Source organism: Diaporthe amygdali (assembly GCF_026229845.1).
Source record: "Diaporthe amygdali strain CAA958 chromosome Unknown NODE_1_length_4327563_cov_65_473760, whole genome shotgun sequence".
NCBI classification, from domain to species: domain Eukaryota; kingdom Fungi; phylum Ascomycota; class Sordariomycetes; order Diaporthales; family Diaporthaceae; genus Diaporthe; species Diaporthe amygdali.
This window is the reverse complement of record NW_026517021.1, coordinates 1,305,507-1,321,214: the sequence shown is the minus strand read 5'-3', so window position 1 is coordinate 1,321,214 and position 15,708 is coordinate 1,305,507. Positions and strand designations below refer to the sequence as shown.

The 15,708-nt window shown below is 57.3% G+C and overlaps 4 protein-coding genes across 4 annotated transcripts; 2 read left to right on the top strand and 2 right to left on the bottom strand.

The window, feature by feature from the left end:
• Positions 1 to 465: 465 nt before the first annotated feature.
• Positions 466 to 1,521, bottom strand: J7T55_005970 (ubiquitin metalloprotease fusion protein; the record flags this gene model as incomplete). The annotated part of the gene is made up of 1 exon (XM_053139169.1): positions 466 to 1,521. The coding sequence occupies one exon, from the start codon at positions 1,519 to 1,521 to the stop codon at positions 466 to 468; it is 1,056 nt and encodes a 351-aa protein (XP_053000740.1).
• Positions 1,522 to 2,381: 860 nt separating this feature from the next.
• Positions 2,382 to 3,204, top strand: J7T55_005969 (ER lumen protein retaining receptor; the record flags this gene model as incomplete). The annotated part of the gene is made up of 4 exons (XM_053139158.1): positions 2,382 to 2,406; positions 2,472 to 2,530; positions 2,586 to 2,652; positions 2,711 to 3,204. The coding sequence occupies 4 exons, from the start codon at positions 2,382 to 2,384 to the stop codon at positions 3,202 to 3,204; spliced, it is 645 nt and encodes a 214-aa protein (XP_053000739.1).
• Positions 3,205 to 5,467: 2,263 nt separating this feature from the next.
• J7T55_005968 (uncharacterized protein) lies at positions 5,468 to 7,490 on the top strand (the record flags this gene model as incomplete). The annotated part of the gene is made up of 2 exons (XM_053139148.1): positions 5,468 to 6,211; positions 6,345 to 7,490. 2 exons carry the CDS (start codon positions 5,468 to 5,470, stop codon positions 7,488 to 7,490), a joined length of 1,890 nt encoding a protein of 629 aa, XP_053000738.1.
• Positions 7,491 to 7,746: 256 nt separating this feature from the next.
• On the bottom strand, positions 7,747 to 9,927 carry J7T55_005967 (ercc4 domain-containing protein; the record flags this gene model as incomplete). The annotated part of the gene is made up of 1 exon (XM_053139137.1): positions 7,747 to 9,927. One exon carries the CDS (start codon positions 9,925 to 9,927, stop codon positions 7,747 to 7,749), a length of 2,181 nt encoding a protein of 726 aa, XP_053000737.1.
• Between the last annotated feature and the right edge of the window lie 5,781 nt (positions 9,928 to 15,708).

The following is a 15,708-nucleotide window of genomic DNA, read 5'->3' as shown; positions in this document are numbered from 1 at the left end:
GCTATTAATTTCAAATGCCCACCGTCATCTTGAACCAAAAGTCTCCAGGTCACAGTACCCACGAATCCAGGCACAACATTGCTTCCCCTGCTGTGGCACGGTGCTGGTGTCCACATGCCCGCATTTGCGGCTGTCCTTCGCCGAAGAGGCATCAGCGTCTCGCATGCCGCGGTGCTGCTTTTCACAGCAACACCATGATGCACTTTTGGCCTGGGTGACTAGTTGTGACAGACCGAATTGCCTAAGGCGAAGTCGGGAGTCATGTGATACCCGATTCTGTCTTCCGAGGATAGACAGTATCAAAGCTGCCTATAGCGGGACCCTTCGAAATACCTGAACCAGTAAGCATCATCTCAAATGCTCTGGTAGCTCAGCCTCGCCTCAAGCTATCCTACTCTCTTGAGTGCGGAGTGCATTCCGTCTGATCCATTTCCCTTGACCCAGAAATTTTCTGGACGCGCTGGTTCACGGAGCTGCACTACTGCTCCCCTCGCCGCTCCCTCCGTCTGGATTGTCCGACTGCGACCTCCTCATCCGCTCCTCGGCAGCCTTCGCAATGACATCCCGCCTGCTCAAGCCGCCTCCACCACTACCACTGCTCCCACCAAGCACGTACGTGCCGCCCGTCCACCCGCCGTGGTCAGGGACGTCATCCTCGGGCGACTCGTAGTAATCCCCATCACCAAACGAGTGGCCCCCGCTTTTCCAGTCCGCAGCCTGCACCTCCCTCTCGATCAGGTGGCACAGATCCCAGAAATTGCGGTCATGCGGGCCATGTACGTTGTGCGCCAGCTCATGACACAGCGTGGCGCGGATGGTCTTGTAGTCGCGGTACCCGTCGTACGCGTCCGTCCGCAGGCGCAGCTCGATGACCTCGCCGCGGTTGCGGTTCAGCCCCAGCAGGCGCGTCGTGCCCTCGTGGGAGGACTGCGTGTTGGACGCCGGGTCCATCTCCGTCAGCAGGCCCACGCTGAACTTGTGCTTGCGCATCGCCGCGCGGATGCCCGGGTCCTCCTTCAGCCGCTCCAGGAACGCCCGGCTGCGCTCCGCGTTGCTGAACCCCGGGAGCGGCTCGACCCGCAGGAATGTGTACTGCGCGTCCGCCTGCGCCCTGGCCTGGTCCGGCCGGGAGCGCCGCGCCGCGACGGGCCGCGCGGCCGAGGTGTACTGGGCTTGCCGGCGGGCCTCGCGGCTCCGGGCTAGGTCGGAGGATCTCTGTAGGTCTTGGATTGCCTCGAGGGTGGGGACTTGGAGCGTCACCTTGGCGCCGTCCAGGTGGCCTATGGGCTGCTCGCCGTGCTCTGAGGCCCGGAGCATCTTGCCCTTGGCGATGAACTTGGCCTTGTCCCAGTCGTACTTGTTGGTTTCCTCGGCCAGGTGGTCCTCGCAGGCGATCAGCAGGTCGTTGAGGATGGCGCCCTCTGTGAGATGAAATATGTCCAGCGGTTTGCCGCCCTTTGAGACGGTGATTGTAAGTGGTGGTGTCTCATTTGGTGAGGGCTCAGTGTGTGCCTCGGCCATGATGCTTGTCCAGAATTGACTTGTTAATGTCCACTCAGGCACAAGTGACTTTCGTATTGAGTAGAATTCTCAGAATTGTGGTGAGCCTTGCCAATTTCAATGACAACCTTCTCGCGATATGAAGTGAGAGACGGGTTGGGGTGGCGATAGTGAGTAGGAGTCTAGATGTCAGAGATGCAGTCAGCTCGGATACGTGGGAGTTCACAGTATGATTTGCAGACGACGAGGATTTGGATGTTGTAAGTCTCTTGGATTTATTGGATGCTTGATTAGATAGGACGACAGCCTTGGGCGCCTTTGCTCTTGTCGCCATCGAAGTTTCCACTGTCATCCAAGACGGCATCACCTGGCACGGGATTGGTAATCCGCACGCCACGGAGAGAATGAGCCGCTGAGGCCGTTGGGAGCGATAGGAGGGCATAAAGAAATACTTAGCTACGCTGGGATCTTTCGTATAAACATTAAGTACACTGTTAACCCAGCCACCGTCAGCTGGCAGCTCGGCAGTGGGCTTGATGACATGAACGGCTGCCCGTTCCTGAATAGTGATCCGTGCACTCCTGCAGGAGCAGCAAGAAGCTGCTCCTGTTTCCAAATTAGCCCGTCCCAAACAGGGATCCAATCAGAAGCAAATCGCGTCGTGTCCTTTAGCAGGAGCTCCCTCAACTCGTAGCTGGTCGTCATTTTGTTGCTGTTGGCCCCAACTGATCAAAGGGCAATTGGCATCTCCCATCTTGGATCCATCAGCTTCTGTCACGCCCAACCCACGGTCGAGCTCGCTCTGGCTTCCCATGGTCTACCAATCTTCATTTCTTTAATCCACTCCACGAGGCGAGGCAGCCAAGCCCGGATAAGTCAAGATGTTGAACGTGTTCCGCGTCGCAGGTGCGTATCCTGCCTCTCGTGCGATAGCTTCAGTTGGCAACGACTAACTGACTTGCGCCACCCAGCGGACTTCTCCCATCTGGGATCCATCTTCATTCTACTTCATAAGATGATCGACCTGAGCGTCAGTGAACCCCGGAGAGATCAAACTCGAACGCACGCACTAACGACATTTGCAGAGTTGCTCGGGCATCTCTTTCAAGTCACAAGCACTCTATCTCCTGGTTTATGTCACAAGATATCTTGGTACGTAGTAGTGAAACTGGCCCTCCCGCTTGCAACGGCTGACCAAGTCTCGGGACAGACATCTTCCAGACCAACAGCCTCTACAACCTCCTCTTCAAGATCGCCTTCATCGGTGCGCAAGGCTACATCATCTACCTCATGACAACAGCGTATAAGCCTACCAACGACCCGAACGTGGACACATTCCGAGTCCAATATTTGCTAGGAGGTGCAGCGGTGCTCGCCATCCTGCTGCCGTACAAGTACACCGTGTCCGAGATCCTGTGGGCTTTCTCCATCTGGCTCGAGTCTGTGGCCATCATGCCACAGCTCTTCATGTTGCAGCGCACTGGGGAGGCCGAGACGATCACTACCCACTACTTGTTTGCGCTGGGTTTGTACCGCGCCCTGTACATCCCCAACTGGATATACCGATATTTCGCCGAGGAGGGCCACAAGGTGGACTGGATCGCGGTCGTTGCCGGCCTTGTCCAGACTGTCATGTACAGTGACTTCTTCTGGGTCTACTACAACAAGGTGCTGAAGGGCAAGAAGTTCAAGCTGCCTGTGTAGGAGACATTGGCTCGCCTGACACAACACCCACCACGCGGCCGACGCTGGACGAGAAGAGCCAGCTGGAATGCACATGAGGTATAACTGGATAGGATGTCCGGGACGCGGCTTCAGCAGGCCTTTTGATGTCATGGCGACCATGCAGGTCGGCGACATGTGACATGCTCGATGGGTCAACAGGATGGAAGTGACTCGTAGCCGAATTGGCGGCTGCATGCATAATGAAAGGCGTTCACGGGGCAAGGGGGTCGGAGATGGTATTCGCCCGCTATATTCGCGCGAAGCGACGGGTATCATGCGATTGACAGCAGGCTTTCCACACCTGCATTCTCGATCAAAGATGTATTTATCATCGTTATGAGTCAATGGAGGCAGAATCTTAGATCCTTAGCCGGGGGGTAGTTCTCCCTCTCGCACGGGGCAAACTTGACACCGGTTCGGTATCATCGACAGGAGGGACGGTAGGCGATCCCCAAAGCGTCATCCCTCATGGTCCTTGTCCCTTTTCCCTTTTCCCTTTTCCCTCGAAACCACGCTTCTGCAACGTGCCCACCTCTTTGACTCTTGAGTCTCTCTCAGCACTGACTTATAAGTTGGTTCGAATAATGGTGGCAATACAGTGGTTGCCGTCAAACAAAGTTTCTCATTTCAAATGTTTTCAACGATGCCTGCTTGATATTACTTGGCTTTTATCGAGATGCCGTCTATATGCACCTTGAGGTTCCCAAACACAGCAACACCTCTTTCCACCTGATTGCCCAATGTCCATAGCATGCTCGTTATCATGACCGAGGCATGACAAGGCGAGTGCCACGGCCCGTTCATCCTTTGAAAAGACGGGCGAATACGACACAAGCAACCCGGTTCAGCCAAAAGCTTGGCAACGGGCTCGACCGGGGTAGCTACCCTCCCTTCCGAGCATCCGATCTAAAGCATTTGACGTCGTGGGCGAGATGCTGGTCCGTGCCTGCAAGGACTTGAGACGTTTCCCGTGCGGCAGGCTAAGCAGGAATCGGGCCTGGGCTCCTGCAGCTGGATTACAGATACAGTAGACATCCTACTTCGGTCACGATCTAGAAGCAGCCGAGTAGCGGCCCGCAGTTCGCAGGCATGAAGGACCTGAAACGGTGAGTCAAGGCGCCGGACGGCCTACTGAAATGTCCATTCTGCCTATCGAGACATGACAGGCAGTCCCCCCGAAGGTTGACAACACAACAACTTGATGCTGATGATAGAGGTTCATGGTCTAACTCACCGGCCTGTAAATCAGCATCCGACGACACGGCCTAGCAACAATGCTGACCCATCATGCCCGGGCGAGCTTGACGGGTGACGGGCTGGGTTGAGGGCATAAACAAGTCGGGCCCTGTTGTACGTCCCCTGTCGAGGCTGCAAGGCCAAGGCATTTTCGAAGCATGCGGCTCAAGAGCTCCCATGTCTGCTTCCTGCACCTCTGCCCTTCACCGTCTTGAAGGATTCACAACGCCTTCACCTCTCTGATACCATACCCCGCTTCGCTTGTTTTGGGACCATAATAGTGGCCCCCGTTGCCAAGCGGCTTCCAGTGTCACGATGTCGTGGGCTCACCTATCCTTACCAATGTCTTTGTGTTTGTTTTCGTCCTGGGTCCGGATGAACCCAGGCACCTTCGTCCCCGCTCTTACGACTCGCCTCCATGCCGTATGGCATATGCCATGTGCCCGGAACGCGGATGTCTCCTGAGCTCACCCATGACCCTGCCATATCATGCTTGCTGACGAGGAGCTGCGTAGGGCAAGAGGGCGCTCGGTGTCGACACACACTCCGCAAACAGGCCTTGCCAGTTTATTATAGGCGTATTAAGGACCAGCAGGAGGATGCTACATTGTCTGGACATCCGACGATCTCCCGGATCCCCCCAATTCCACGTTTGACAGCTCGCTTAGGCTCAGGTTTGTCCCGTCATCCTGCAATGGCCTGCAAGTCCGCTGGGGCGAACGACTACTGTAGTCCTGGCCTCCCACCTGTACACAGACGTTCCTGTCACTATCACTATCACATCCCCACGTAGGTCTCGCCGTAAGGATTCTCCGTGTGAAGGTTCACTCAGCCATCTCGTCCCATCGTGGATCTCGCGGCGTATTGCCATTCTGGTAAATCCATTCGTCTAAGGCGTACCTGCCTTTGCCATGTGCGAGTGCGAGTAGCCTGTCACTAGACAATGATTTCTGCGCGATAGCTCTGGGAGCCGTTCCGTTTGATGCTGGTCATCACCAAATCCACGATGGCCGGAAGACGAGTAACACAGCTGGCACTGCTTCTCCTGCTTTCGTCAAGTTGTGCCTGGGCGAACGACGGTACGAGGAAACCCGAGCGAAGCGACTTGAGACTCGGAAGGGATAATATATCGGTGGAACAGGCCGTATCATTGGTGACGGTTAAAACTGAGCTGGATGGTACACCGTTCGGAGGAATCAACGAGGGATTCCAACAGGCTCGACACCAGGGTCGGATATTTGAGGAGCGCACACCATTACAACCGGACAAAGACATCGATGACTTGCAACAATCACAAGCCAGGACACCGACTGCCGAGGAAGCAGCGCATATCACCACGCCACCTTCATTACATCTCCCAATCCTTCAACGCCAGGATAACAACCAGGGCCAGATAGACGACCTCAACAGTCGGCTCCAGTCCGCCCAGCAATCCGCCCAGCAGGCCCTCCAATCTCTCAGCGATGCCTCCCGACGAGTCTCACAAGCCAGCCAACAGCTCTCACAATCGTCGCAGCAGCTCTCACAACAGAGCCAGCAGCTCTCGCAGCAGAGCCAACAATTATCAGCGAGCCTCCAGCAGGCCACGCAGTCCGTCCAATCGTTGACGCAGGCCGTGAGCTCCGCCCTTTCGAGTGGGAGCTCGGCGTTTGCGAGCTGCACGAGCAGCGCGTCGGTGGCGCTCGCGCAGGCGTCGGGTGAGCTTGCGAGCAAGGTCGGGGAGGCTCAGGCGCAGATCACGCTTGCCAATGTAAGTATATCTCACACCCCGTTGAAGCAAGTGGCTATCTGTAGCGCTTGCTTAGGACTCTGATTCATTTGGCTTGCTCGTCTTGACATATAAGCCGTCTCATAACTAACCCTTTCGAAAGAATCAAGCGCAGACTCAAGTACAGCAAGCCCAAGGCACCGCCGTCTCAATCACCCAGGCCGCGCTCGCCATCGTGGGGACATTTATCGGCTCATCTCTGCTGACCGTCCTCATCGTATGGCTCATAATAAGGCACAAGCGGAAGCAAAAGGACCGCGCCGCGAGGCCGATGAACACGGGCGTGAGCAGCTACTACGGAGGCGGGCCGGGCGCCGAGGCATACGGCGAGATCACCAAGGACGTCAAGGAGATGATGTCCCCGGCCAGCGGGACGACCAAGGTCGGCTCGGAGACGGCGCGGTCCTTCGGCGGGAGCAGGGGCAACGACATGGTCACCCGGGGGTACGGGCGGGAGAAAGAAGGCGGGATGGGCACCACGGGTATGGCGACTGAACCATCACCAGGAGCAGGAGGCGGCGGCGATGTGCAAATCGGCTACGCCCGGAGCACCAACTACCGCGAGCGCAAGGCGCCGAAGCTGTCGGAGCCGCCGCCGGCGAGGAGGAAGGACAGCGGCGCCGGCGACGGCACGCCCACGCCCCGGACGCCCAAGTACGAGGTCTTCCCCAAGGTGGCCAAGAGCCCGCCTGCCGCGGCGCCGCCGGCCCCTGGCATGCTTGGCGCGGGTGGCTACCGCCCGCGGCCCCGGTCGTCGATCCAGCCCGACTACAACCTCCAGGACTGGCTGCAGACCACCACCGTTTCCCCGTTCGGTACCCTCGAGCGGCCGAATAACACCACCGCCGCGGCCGCCGCTGCCACCACCGCCACCACGACGCAGCCTACCGCCGCGCCGCCGCCGCCGCAACAGCAGCAGCAGCAGCCGAAGCGCACGTCTGAGGTCAAGTGGCCGCTGCAGTCGTCGTCGTCCTCGGAGCCGCCGTCGCGGTCCAACAGCAATACATCGCGGGACGCGGAGGCGGATGCTGACGCCGATGCCGACGCCGGGGAAGTCGCCACGTTCCAGCCTGCGCCAGCGGCGGTGGGGCGGGTGCCGGCGCCGCCGAGGAGAGTGTCTGCCGCGAGCTCGGGGCCGGCGGCAACGAGGTCCGTCCGCGTCGGCGTGGAGAGCATGAGGGGGATCGGGCTGCCTGGGGTGGCGAGGAAGGTGACGCTCAGGGATTCTAATGCCGAGAGCTTGGGCGGTTGGCAACGATGAGAGGCAGCGGTGCGGATCTGTCTTCGCTACTCGTGCATGACTGGTCCATTGTGGATGTAATGTTTACATATTCTTGCAGTATACATGCCTCTATGGAGGATGCGTTAGATACAGCCTCGAAGTCTTTACATGCCGAGGGCAATAATACAAACAATACCAAGCCAATGAGGATGGACTTTCCCTATGTAGACTGCGAGGTGAAATGATCATCAGTTGGGCTCACGGCCTAAACTCGAAGATTCATAGTCAGCAGCCGTCAGATATCAGTGCTGGCCTCGTCCTTGCCCGTGAACACCTTGTGAATTCTCCGACTAATGGCCTGCCCAATCGTGCGATCCGTAAATGCCCCGTCTCGATTCGCGCTCTTGCGAATCCCCTCCAATGCCAAAGGCCCTTCCTCCTCCAGGCCCCGAACCAGCTGACTGACAGTCGGGAACTGGCCCGCGATGCCGTACGCAATGGGTGCCGTCACCCTGACCACCTCCTGCAGCATGCGCACGTACGTGTCGGCGGGCCCGTCGCCGGTGCGGACCTGCCCGCTGTCCATGCAGAACGCGGCCGACTCGTTGACGGCGTCCCTCTGCCGCCGGTACGGGATCGTGCTGATGTGCTGCGTGAAGGTGGCGACCCACTGGGCGGTCTCGATCGGCGCGCCCGTGTGGTGGATGGTGACGCCGTGCGCGACCTGCAGCTGGAGCAGCGCGTCCTCGACCTGGTCCTCGTCGATGTACACGGGCGGCGGCTTGGGGTCCTTCTTCCTGCGCCCTTGGGGCGCCTGGCTGCTCGAGGGTGGAGCAGTGGCAGAAGAGGCAGTGGCAGTGGCATCCGTGTCGGTGCCGGTATTGCGGACTGCAGATTGGAACTGGCGGTTGCGGACGTTGCGGTTCTTGCGCATCCAGGGTGTCAACCCCTCGATCATGTAGATGAGCTGGTCACCTCCATAGTGTCGTTGCATCCTGAGCACGTGGGCCTCGAGGTCGGAGCCCTTAGCCCCGAGCGCGAGTTCGACAAACTCAGCTGCTGGCATGAGAACCATGGCGTGCTTCTCAGGTTCGATCCGCTCGACTGGGATCGGTTCCCAGTAGCCCTCATCCTCGTTGAATCTAGCTCTGACCTTCCTCCGCCATTTCACCACATTATTAACGGGGCTGTTGTACGGGTAGTGTGAGACGTTCAGATCTTGGAGAAGTGTCTCGACTTGCAGTCTGACACTGGGGTTCATGGACGAGGGAAGGTCGACGATCATTTCCGGCGTGGAGACCTTTTTGTCCGTCCTAACCTTGTTGACCTCAGCTAGAGCTGCTGCTTTCTCCTTTTCTCGTCTCTTTTGCTCCTTGCTCTCTTCTTTCTCCCGCTGTTTCCTTCGCTTCTCTGCTTCCCTCGCGGCCGCTTTTTCTTCCGCATCCGGTTTCGTTCTGGACGTAGATGGTCCTGAGATTCGCGGTGCCGCCATAGTCTTGGACTTCGCCTTGGAGCTCAGCTTCGGCTGCCTGATGCCGTCAATATCAGGGAATTCGTCGTCCTCGTCAGACGACATAGGCAAATCGGCCAAGTCCCCAAGATCTCCTCCCCCAGAGCGGCTTCTTACGAGGCCGGCGCGCGAGGTTTGGGCATCAAACCCCGAGTCGGCCTCCCGAACACTGGCCTCAGGAGCAGAGCTTGAAATGTGATCCCATGCTACCGAGTGCTTGGCCACCCGACTCTTACTTTGAGCCCGCGGCGAGCTACTCACCGGCAACACTGGGCTGGGTTCTCTGTTTCCGATGCGTTTAGGTGGAATCATCGCCTTGCCTGCGCCTCTCGGAGGAGAGCTCGCGAACGGATCGTCGTCACCGACGAGGTCAACAATGTTCTCTTTGTCAGCGTTTCGCGGGGAGCTTGCAAAAGGGTCACTGGATATCGCATCCGGCTTGCTCGAGGAATCGGGGAACTGGGGGGAGCTTGTTGTCTCGATTGGATCGGCTTTAGCATTCCATTTTCTTAGGCCGGTAGGCTGAAGCACGCCAGGTCTTCCTCTGAGCTTTTCTGCCGTAGATATCGTAGATGCTTGGACACCTTGGTTACGAGCACCTCCAGCTTTTAAAGTCGACTCGCCCGAGACACGCTGCTTCTTGGCCGGCCGAGTTTCGATGGGGTCGAGATCATCTCCCGAGCTGCACGTCGAATCGAAGTCATCAGACAGGAAAAGGAAGTCGTTGGTGCTAGATGCGTTTGGATTGGACCGTCCGACGACTGGTCCAGTCGGGAGATCTGAGAAGGGATCATTGTCCCCAACATTGGTCAAGTCGAAGACGTCATGCTCTAGTTCCCGTCTCTCTGGCCGCGGCGGTGGCTTCGACGGGACCGGCGCGCTGGTTGAGACGGATGCCTTTGGGCGGGCTCTTGGGGGCGGAGCAGCCGGAGGGCTCGAACAGAGGTCAATTACTTCGACGGTCATTGTAGCCGGTGCTCGACTTCTGTGGGGCAAGACATTGAATCGAAGGGACTCGAATGAATTGGATTGTCTTTTTGGGGGTGAACGAGAGAGAGTGCAAGTCGCACGCGCCGTGAGACGCGTCGGAAGGAGATCCCTGCTCGTGTCAGAACCAACACACCCACGTCACCACGTGCAGACAGCCTTCAACTGCGCGCAATCAATCTATCCGACATCTTCTGAAAGTGTATAAATCATTAAGAGAGCCACTCGGACAACTGCCGTGGTTTCGTCCATTCTTGGCCTGGACACACATCTCTGCTGGCCAGTCTGCCAGTCTAGCGCTCACAAACTAGAAGCTAGACTGGCAGCAGTAGTACGCAATGTCCAAATGAAAGCCGCAAGGCCGGACCGGACCTCGGAGCTGAAAGGGACATTTGGTCCGCACATCCTCATTCAAGTTGATATCTTCGGTGGTATATGATCCACTAGCACCTCCGCGCGAGGTGCCATCAGCCAGCCACTGACAGCTGTACCTCCTGGTACTTATGCGATCGGTTGACGGTACCGGATGGATGTCTCGTCGGCTCAGGCACCCTCGAATTGAAGGAGCACTGCAGCCTACACGAAGTCTCTAGGCCTCGACGTCCCGAGCGATCGACATCCCAAAGCAGACCCAGAAAGTGTCGCCTGTGGCGCGAGGCTTGACAAAATGCAACACCAAACTTTTCCTGCGCTGCACACTATGCGTGGCTTGTAGTCGCCCTTGTCGTCTCCACTACTTAGTCGAGTACACATAACAATCCAATATACCGACGGATCTAATAATATGCGCGTCTTGGCTGAATTCTGTGCCGAACAGACTCGCAGAGAGGCCACTTGAGGCTAACACTCGACGATGTCTGCGCGATGGAGCCCATAAAGGAACTACTCTGAAAGTTTTAATGCTTCTGCTTGGTGGGATATCCACTCGCGCCGCCAAAATCCTCCTGCTACGGCTGTTTCAGAGAAACGAAAAAAAAGAGAGCGCCAACCATTGCAAGGCCGTGCCTCGAGGCGTTCGTCCATGGGACGAAGATCGTGCCACACGTGCCGTGGGCCTGGGACTATGTGACCGCCCACGGCATTAGCGTTGGTGCACGGCCGGAGAATAAGTGACGAGCTCGTGGACTAACTATTGTAGGCACGCCACGTCTACTGTAGTGGGGGGCACTGGGGGCCATTGGGCAGCAGAGGACCCTGCTCTGGCTGCTGCTTAGCATCGTGCCGTGTGTGATTCACGATGTGATAACTCTCGAGGCGGAGAAACGGTGGGCTCTAGGGATCACCTGTTCATGCGGGCGGGCTGGCGGGCTGGCGGGCTAGCTCCTCCTTCTCAGGACCCTCTCAATAGAGCAGGCTGGATCAGGACGGCCCTGGGATGGGTTGAACATGAGTGGCTCTGGTGTAGAGGAGGTCTTACAAGTAGTAGTCTACGTGCTGTAACTCGGAGATCGCCAGCCAAGGTCCAAAACCCTTTCTTCGTATATCAGAAGCGTGGGCTTGTAGCTATGAGGTTTGCTCCCTTGGTCTGGGCCAAGTTAGCAGGAAAGCTTCTTGGGCAGTATTCAAGATTGCTCCCTGCACCGTCCCGGTATCCGTGCTCTACTCGTCGAAGGAAGCTGGGCAGAAAGACTCCATACACATCAACAGACTTGCCCAGCTATACCTTGCCTAGGCATCTCAGATCCACTTACCGTCATGCTGAAGCATGTCTAGCAGCAATATAAGATGCTATGTTTTTAAGCTTGACTTAGGTTGTTCGCCTCGTTGCGGCATGTGAACGAATGATTCACAACTCTGCCCCTTCCATGCTTGGGGAACCCTGGACACGGAACAACCGCATGCAGAGAGCCTTGCGAGAGACTTGGACATGCTGAGAACGTGCTCAGATCATGACGATGGAGCCAAAGGATGCTCACGCAACTCGTGAGTGATACCTGAAGACCGAATCCTCATGACACATCCTTGGTAGCCACGTAAGATACGAAAGCGTAGTCCATCACCATACGATGCCCCAGCCCAACGCAACACTGATGCTCCATAGCAACTGCGACAGCAGGATGGTTTGCAGCAGATAGTGGGCACAGGCTCGACAGGATACCTGGGATGTCCTGACGAACCAAGATGCTGTCGCATGACCCTCAACGGGTTTCTGGAAGACGGTCCCTTGCGTGCCCGGACGCTTCAGGCTCATCGGGTCTTCAGAACAAATCCTGCTCTGCCCGCCTGGGTGTTTTGCATTTCCAAGTCCGCGGGTCTGACACGATCTGACAAGGTTAACGGCAAACTCTCAAAGAGTGTAATCCGATGAACAGGACAGAGAAGTCCGTGACCTTTTATGCTTTCTGCAGATGGCCATTAAGACAAAGATAATTATATACAGCAGTCGTCAGATTGTTGCACCGCCAAAGCCGGCCCTGCTGTCTGTCTTGTCCAGACCTAGCCCAGACCACGCTCTTAGGTACGCGTATCACGGGACCACAAGCGGGTGCAGCTGAGAAACATGGGGATGCCGGACTGGTGCATGAATCAAAATGTCCGAAGCTGCACGGCTGTCGAATCTCGAGCGCACGCACAGGGTGCCGCGATGGCCTTTGGGGAGTGGTGTGGAGGCGGGCCACGGCAGTTGAGCGAGGCCGACAGTCTCTTTTGAGGATCGAATTGTCACAGGTGATGGTACCAAGGTTTCCGGGCAACCCAACACCCACCCACACCTGCGTGGACAAGGAACGACGTCGGGTTGTTTTGGGACAGGGCATAGCACCTGCTACGTGTGCATACACAGTAACAGTATCATCATGCGGTATAGTCTGGGTCGCGTTGTGAGGGTGCAGGCTCGGAGATCATGGATCTGATCTGGCAGTGATCTGGCAGCCCCGGAAATGGGTGATCTGATCCAAGAGAAAGAGGAAGTGCCAATGCAAGTCGTGACTCAGTCGTTGGAGCAACCAGCAGTGCTTGCTTGCTCCATAGGTAAGGGTGGGTAGGCAAGCAACAGAAACAGTAACAGTACGGTAACAGCAGATATGACGAGCTTCCTGGGTGCGTTTTCTAAGCTGATAACTGATAGATAACCCGGGGCTCGGACCAGACTAATGACCGTCCCAAATCTTGCGACGCGTCGATCGCAAGGTGTCGCAGACTGGACGGACAAGTCCAGACGGTCTTGACGGTCCTGACGGTCTTGACAGTTAATCAGGTAAACCGGGGCACCACGTTGCCGCCCCGCCCGCGCTAGGCCGAAGCTGATGCAAAACGGGCGAAACCTGGGAGGCCGTGCCGAGCGACGGTGGTGATTGGGCGGTGCCGGGAGCAGGTGGTGGGGTGCGAGCTGCAAGGGCAAACAGGGACGGCGTGCGCTACTGCTGCGGAGCGTCTGCACCCCTGAATTGAGCCGAGACGATCACTTCACCCTCAGTTCGCCCTGGTGCCTTCGCTGCCTCGGTCACAGGAATAGGACAGGTGTGGGACCCACACGACGGGTGGCGATCGCAGTCATGGGATTTTCTGGTGGTGGCACGGTCGGAGGATGCTGCAGTGCAAAGGAGATGCTGCAAGGCCATCGTCTCACGGGCGATTTATAGTAAGAAAGAAAAAAAGGGGGCAACAAAGTTAGGGAGGGGTGTATAGTATTGTGATGGTGGTGGTGTCGTGGTGGTGGTCGTGGCGGCGGCGGCGGCGGCGGCTGCTGTGAAGGTCATGATTTGAGCAGCGAGGTTTGGACGGTTTGTACCGTCGGCCGTCGACGGTCTGGCAGACGGTCAGTCAGGGAAGACGGGAGGGAAGCTCGCCTATCATTGCAAGAAGCAGGCACCAGGCGTCCCCCAGCACCGCTAGCACGCCGACTGTTGAAACCTGCAGGCCAAGGCCCAGAGTGCTGTCCGCTAGAGAAGATGGTGCATGCTGGCAGATTGACTGAATGGCAGACTGCACATCCGTTACAGGCCGTCAGGTGTGTTCCAATCAGTCGGTCGGCAACCCACCCGTTTCGGGCAGTGCCTATAGGTCACTGGCCACTTAGACAAGGTGTGAGGGGGGCCAATGGACATCTGGAATGACACAGGCAGGACGAGTCGACCGAGGGAGAACCTTTCCTATCCCCTACCTAGGCAGTGTGCAGCGTGCCGTAGTCGTCTGTAGTGTGCAGTATGCAGTAAAAATAATCGATGATCCCCTGCTTCCCCAGTCGGCCGCCATCCACACCACACGCCACAACGGGACCGTGCCCTTCCCCTCGCAATTCCCAGGACAGACAGGCCAGACGGACCAGACGGACCATACAGACCCAGGCCCTCACCTCCTCCCTTCCGAGCAGCCGTGCCGTACGGCGGTATGGCTTGATAGGTGGGCGGATGGATGAGTGAGTGGGAAAGGGGAACAGCAGGGAGGGGGCCAGGGACAATACGTAGACATGGTAGACAGAACCGGACAGAGGAGAGGAGAGGAGAGCAAACCAAGGCAAAGAAAGCAAAACAACGCAGAGGAGAGAGGCTAGAGCGCTAAATAAGTTGTCACATACTGTAGACGCAGACTAAGCAGTACATGCCACCATCTACAGCAACTACGCTGGCACTGGCTCTGGCTAGGGACGCATCTAGTCTGTCTAGACGGCCAGATCAACGGCTGCCACCGAGCAAAAGGAGATTCAGTTTCGGTGACAGGGAGATGCTGTGGTATTGATCTTCATTCACCTACCGTTAGTCGTCCATCAGTCGGTCGGTCGGTCGGCCGGTCGGTCTTGTCACTCAGTCTGTATCTGTCAATCAAATCAATCTGCTGTTTGCGGGCGCAACTGGGGCGCGCACGCACTTCGACGGCCCCGTCTTCGTGCACCTGGGCGGCACTCTTCATTGCAACTGTGATCCTTCAGTCCCCTACCTTTTACTTCTTCTTTCGCTTGCTTCCCGTCTTTTTCCTTGTTCTGCTGCTCGTTTTTTCTTCTCCCGCCTCCCTCTTCTTCAACAATGGTCAGCTGTCCTGCACGTGTCCTCGTCCTATGGTCCTACCCTTGATGGCCGCTGTTCACTGAGCTGGGCAGCCACCCGTCCCCCAAGCGTCGGTGATCCAAAACCTCACAGCCGTACGGGAAGAGACAATCCGTCTACGATTTATAATACACACCACACACACCAAGAGAACCTGGACGGCAATTCTCAACCGCTGAACCCTGCCCAGCTGCCAGCAGCCCAGGTTCGATTGCGTCTTGAGCGAACAACGAGCAACGAACGCGACCCGAGCACGCCTCGCTTGCTTTAATTTGCCCAGCGCTTCAGGATCCCAGACCCAGACCCAGACCCAGACCCCCCGACCCCGACCCAGAAGCAACAAGCGACAAAACAACCCCCCCAGTCGCAATCAAATAACCACCGTGGACCCCCCTAATCCTAAGCAGCAGCCTCTAATCTGTGCTCGTCGACGTCCATTTCTGGCACTCGTCCGCCCGAGTCGGCCACCACCTAATCAAACAATCCCGCCGCAATTTTCATGATACCCGACAACCACAAATAACCCAAAATCCCTCTGCATGCTGGCGCCAATCCTCTCTGCACATCTAGGACGACTCGTGTGGAGTGGGTGACCGCCACGCACCACACCTGCGCCTGCGGGGAGTCTCCTTGATCCCGTCCCGTCCTCCCGCCAGGTCGCCTTCGCGCGCGATCGATTATAGCCAGTCATCGTCTGATAAGGGTGTGTTGTTGGAGGAGAGGGCGCGGTTGGCCCTAGGGACCAGCTCGCATAAACAACACAACCACCACGCCGTCG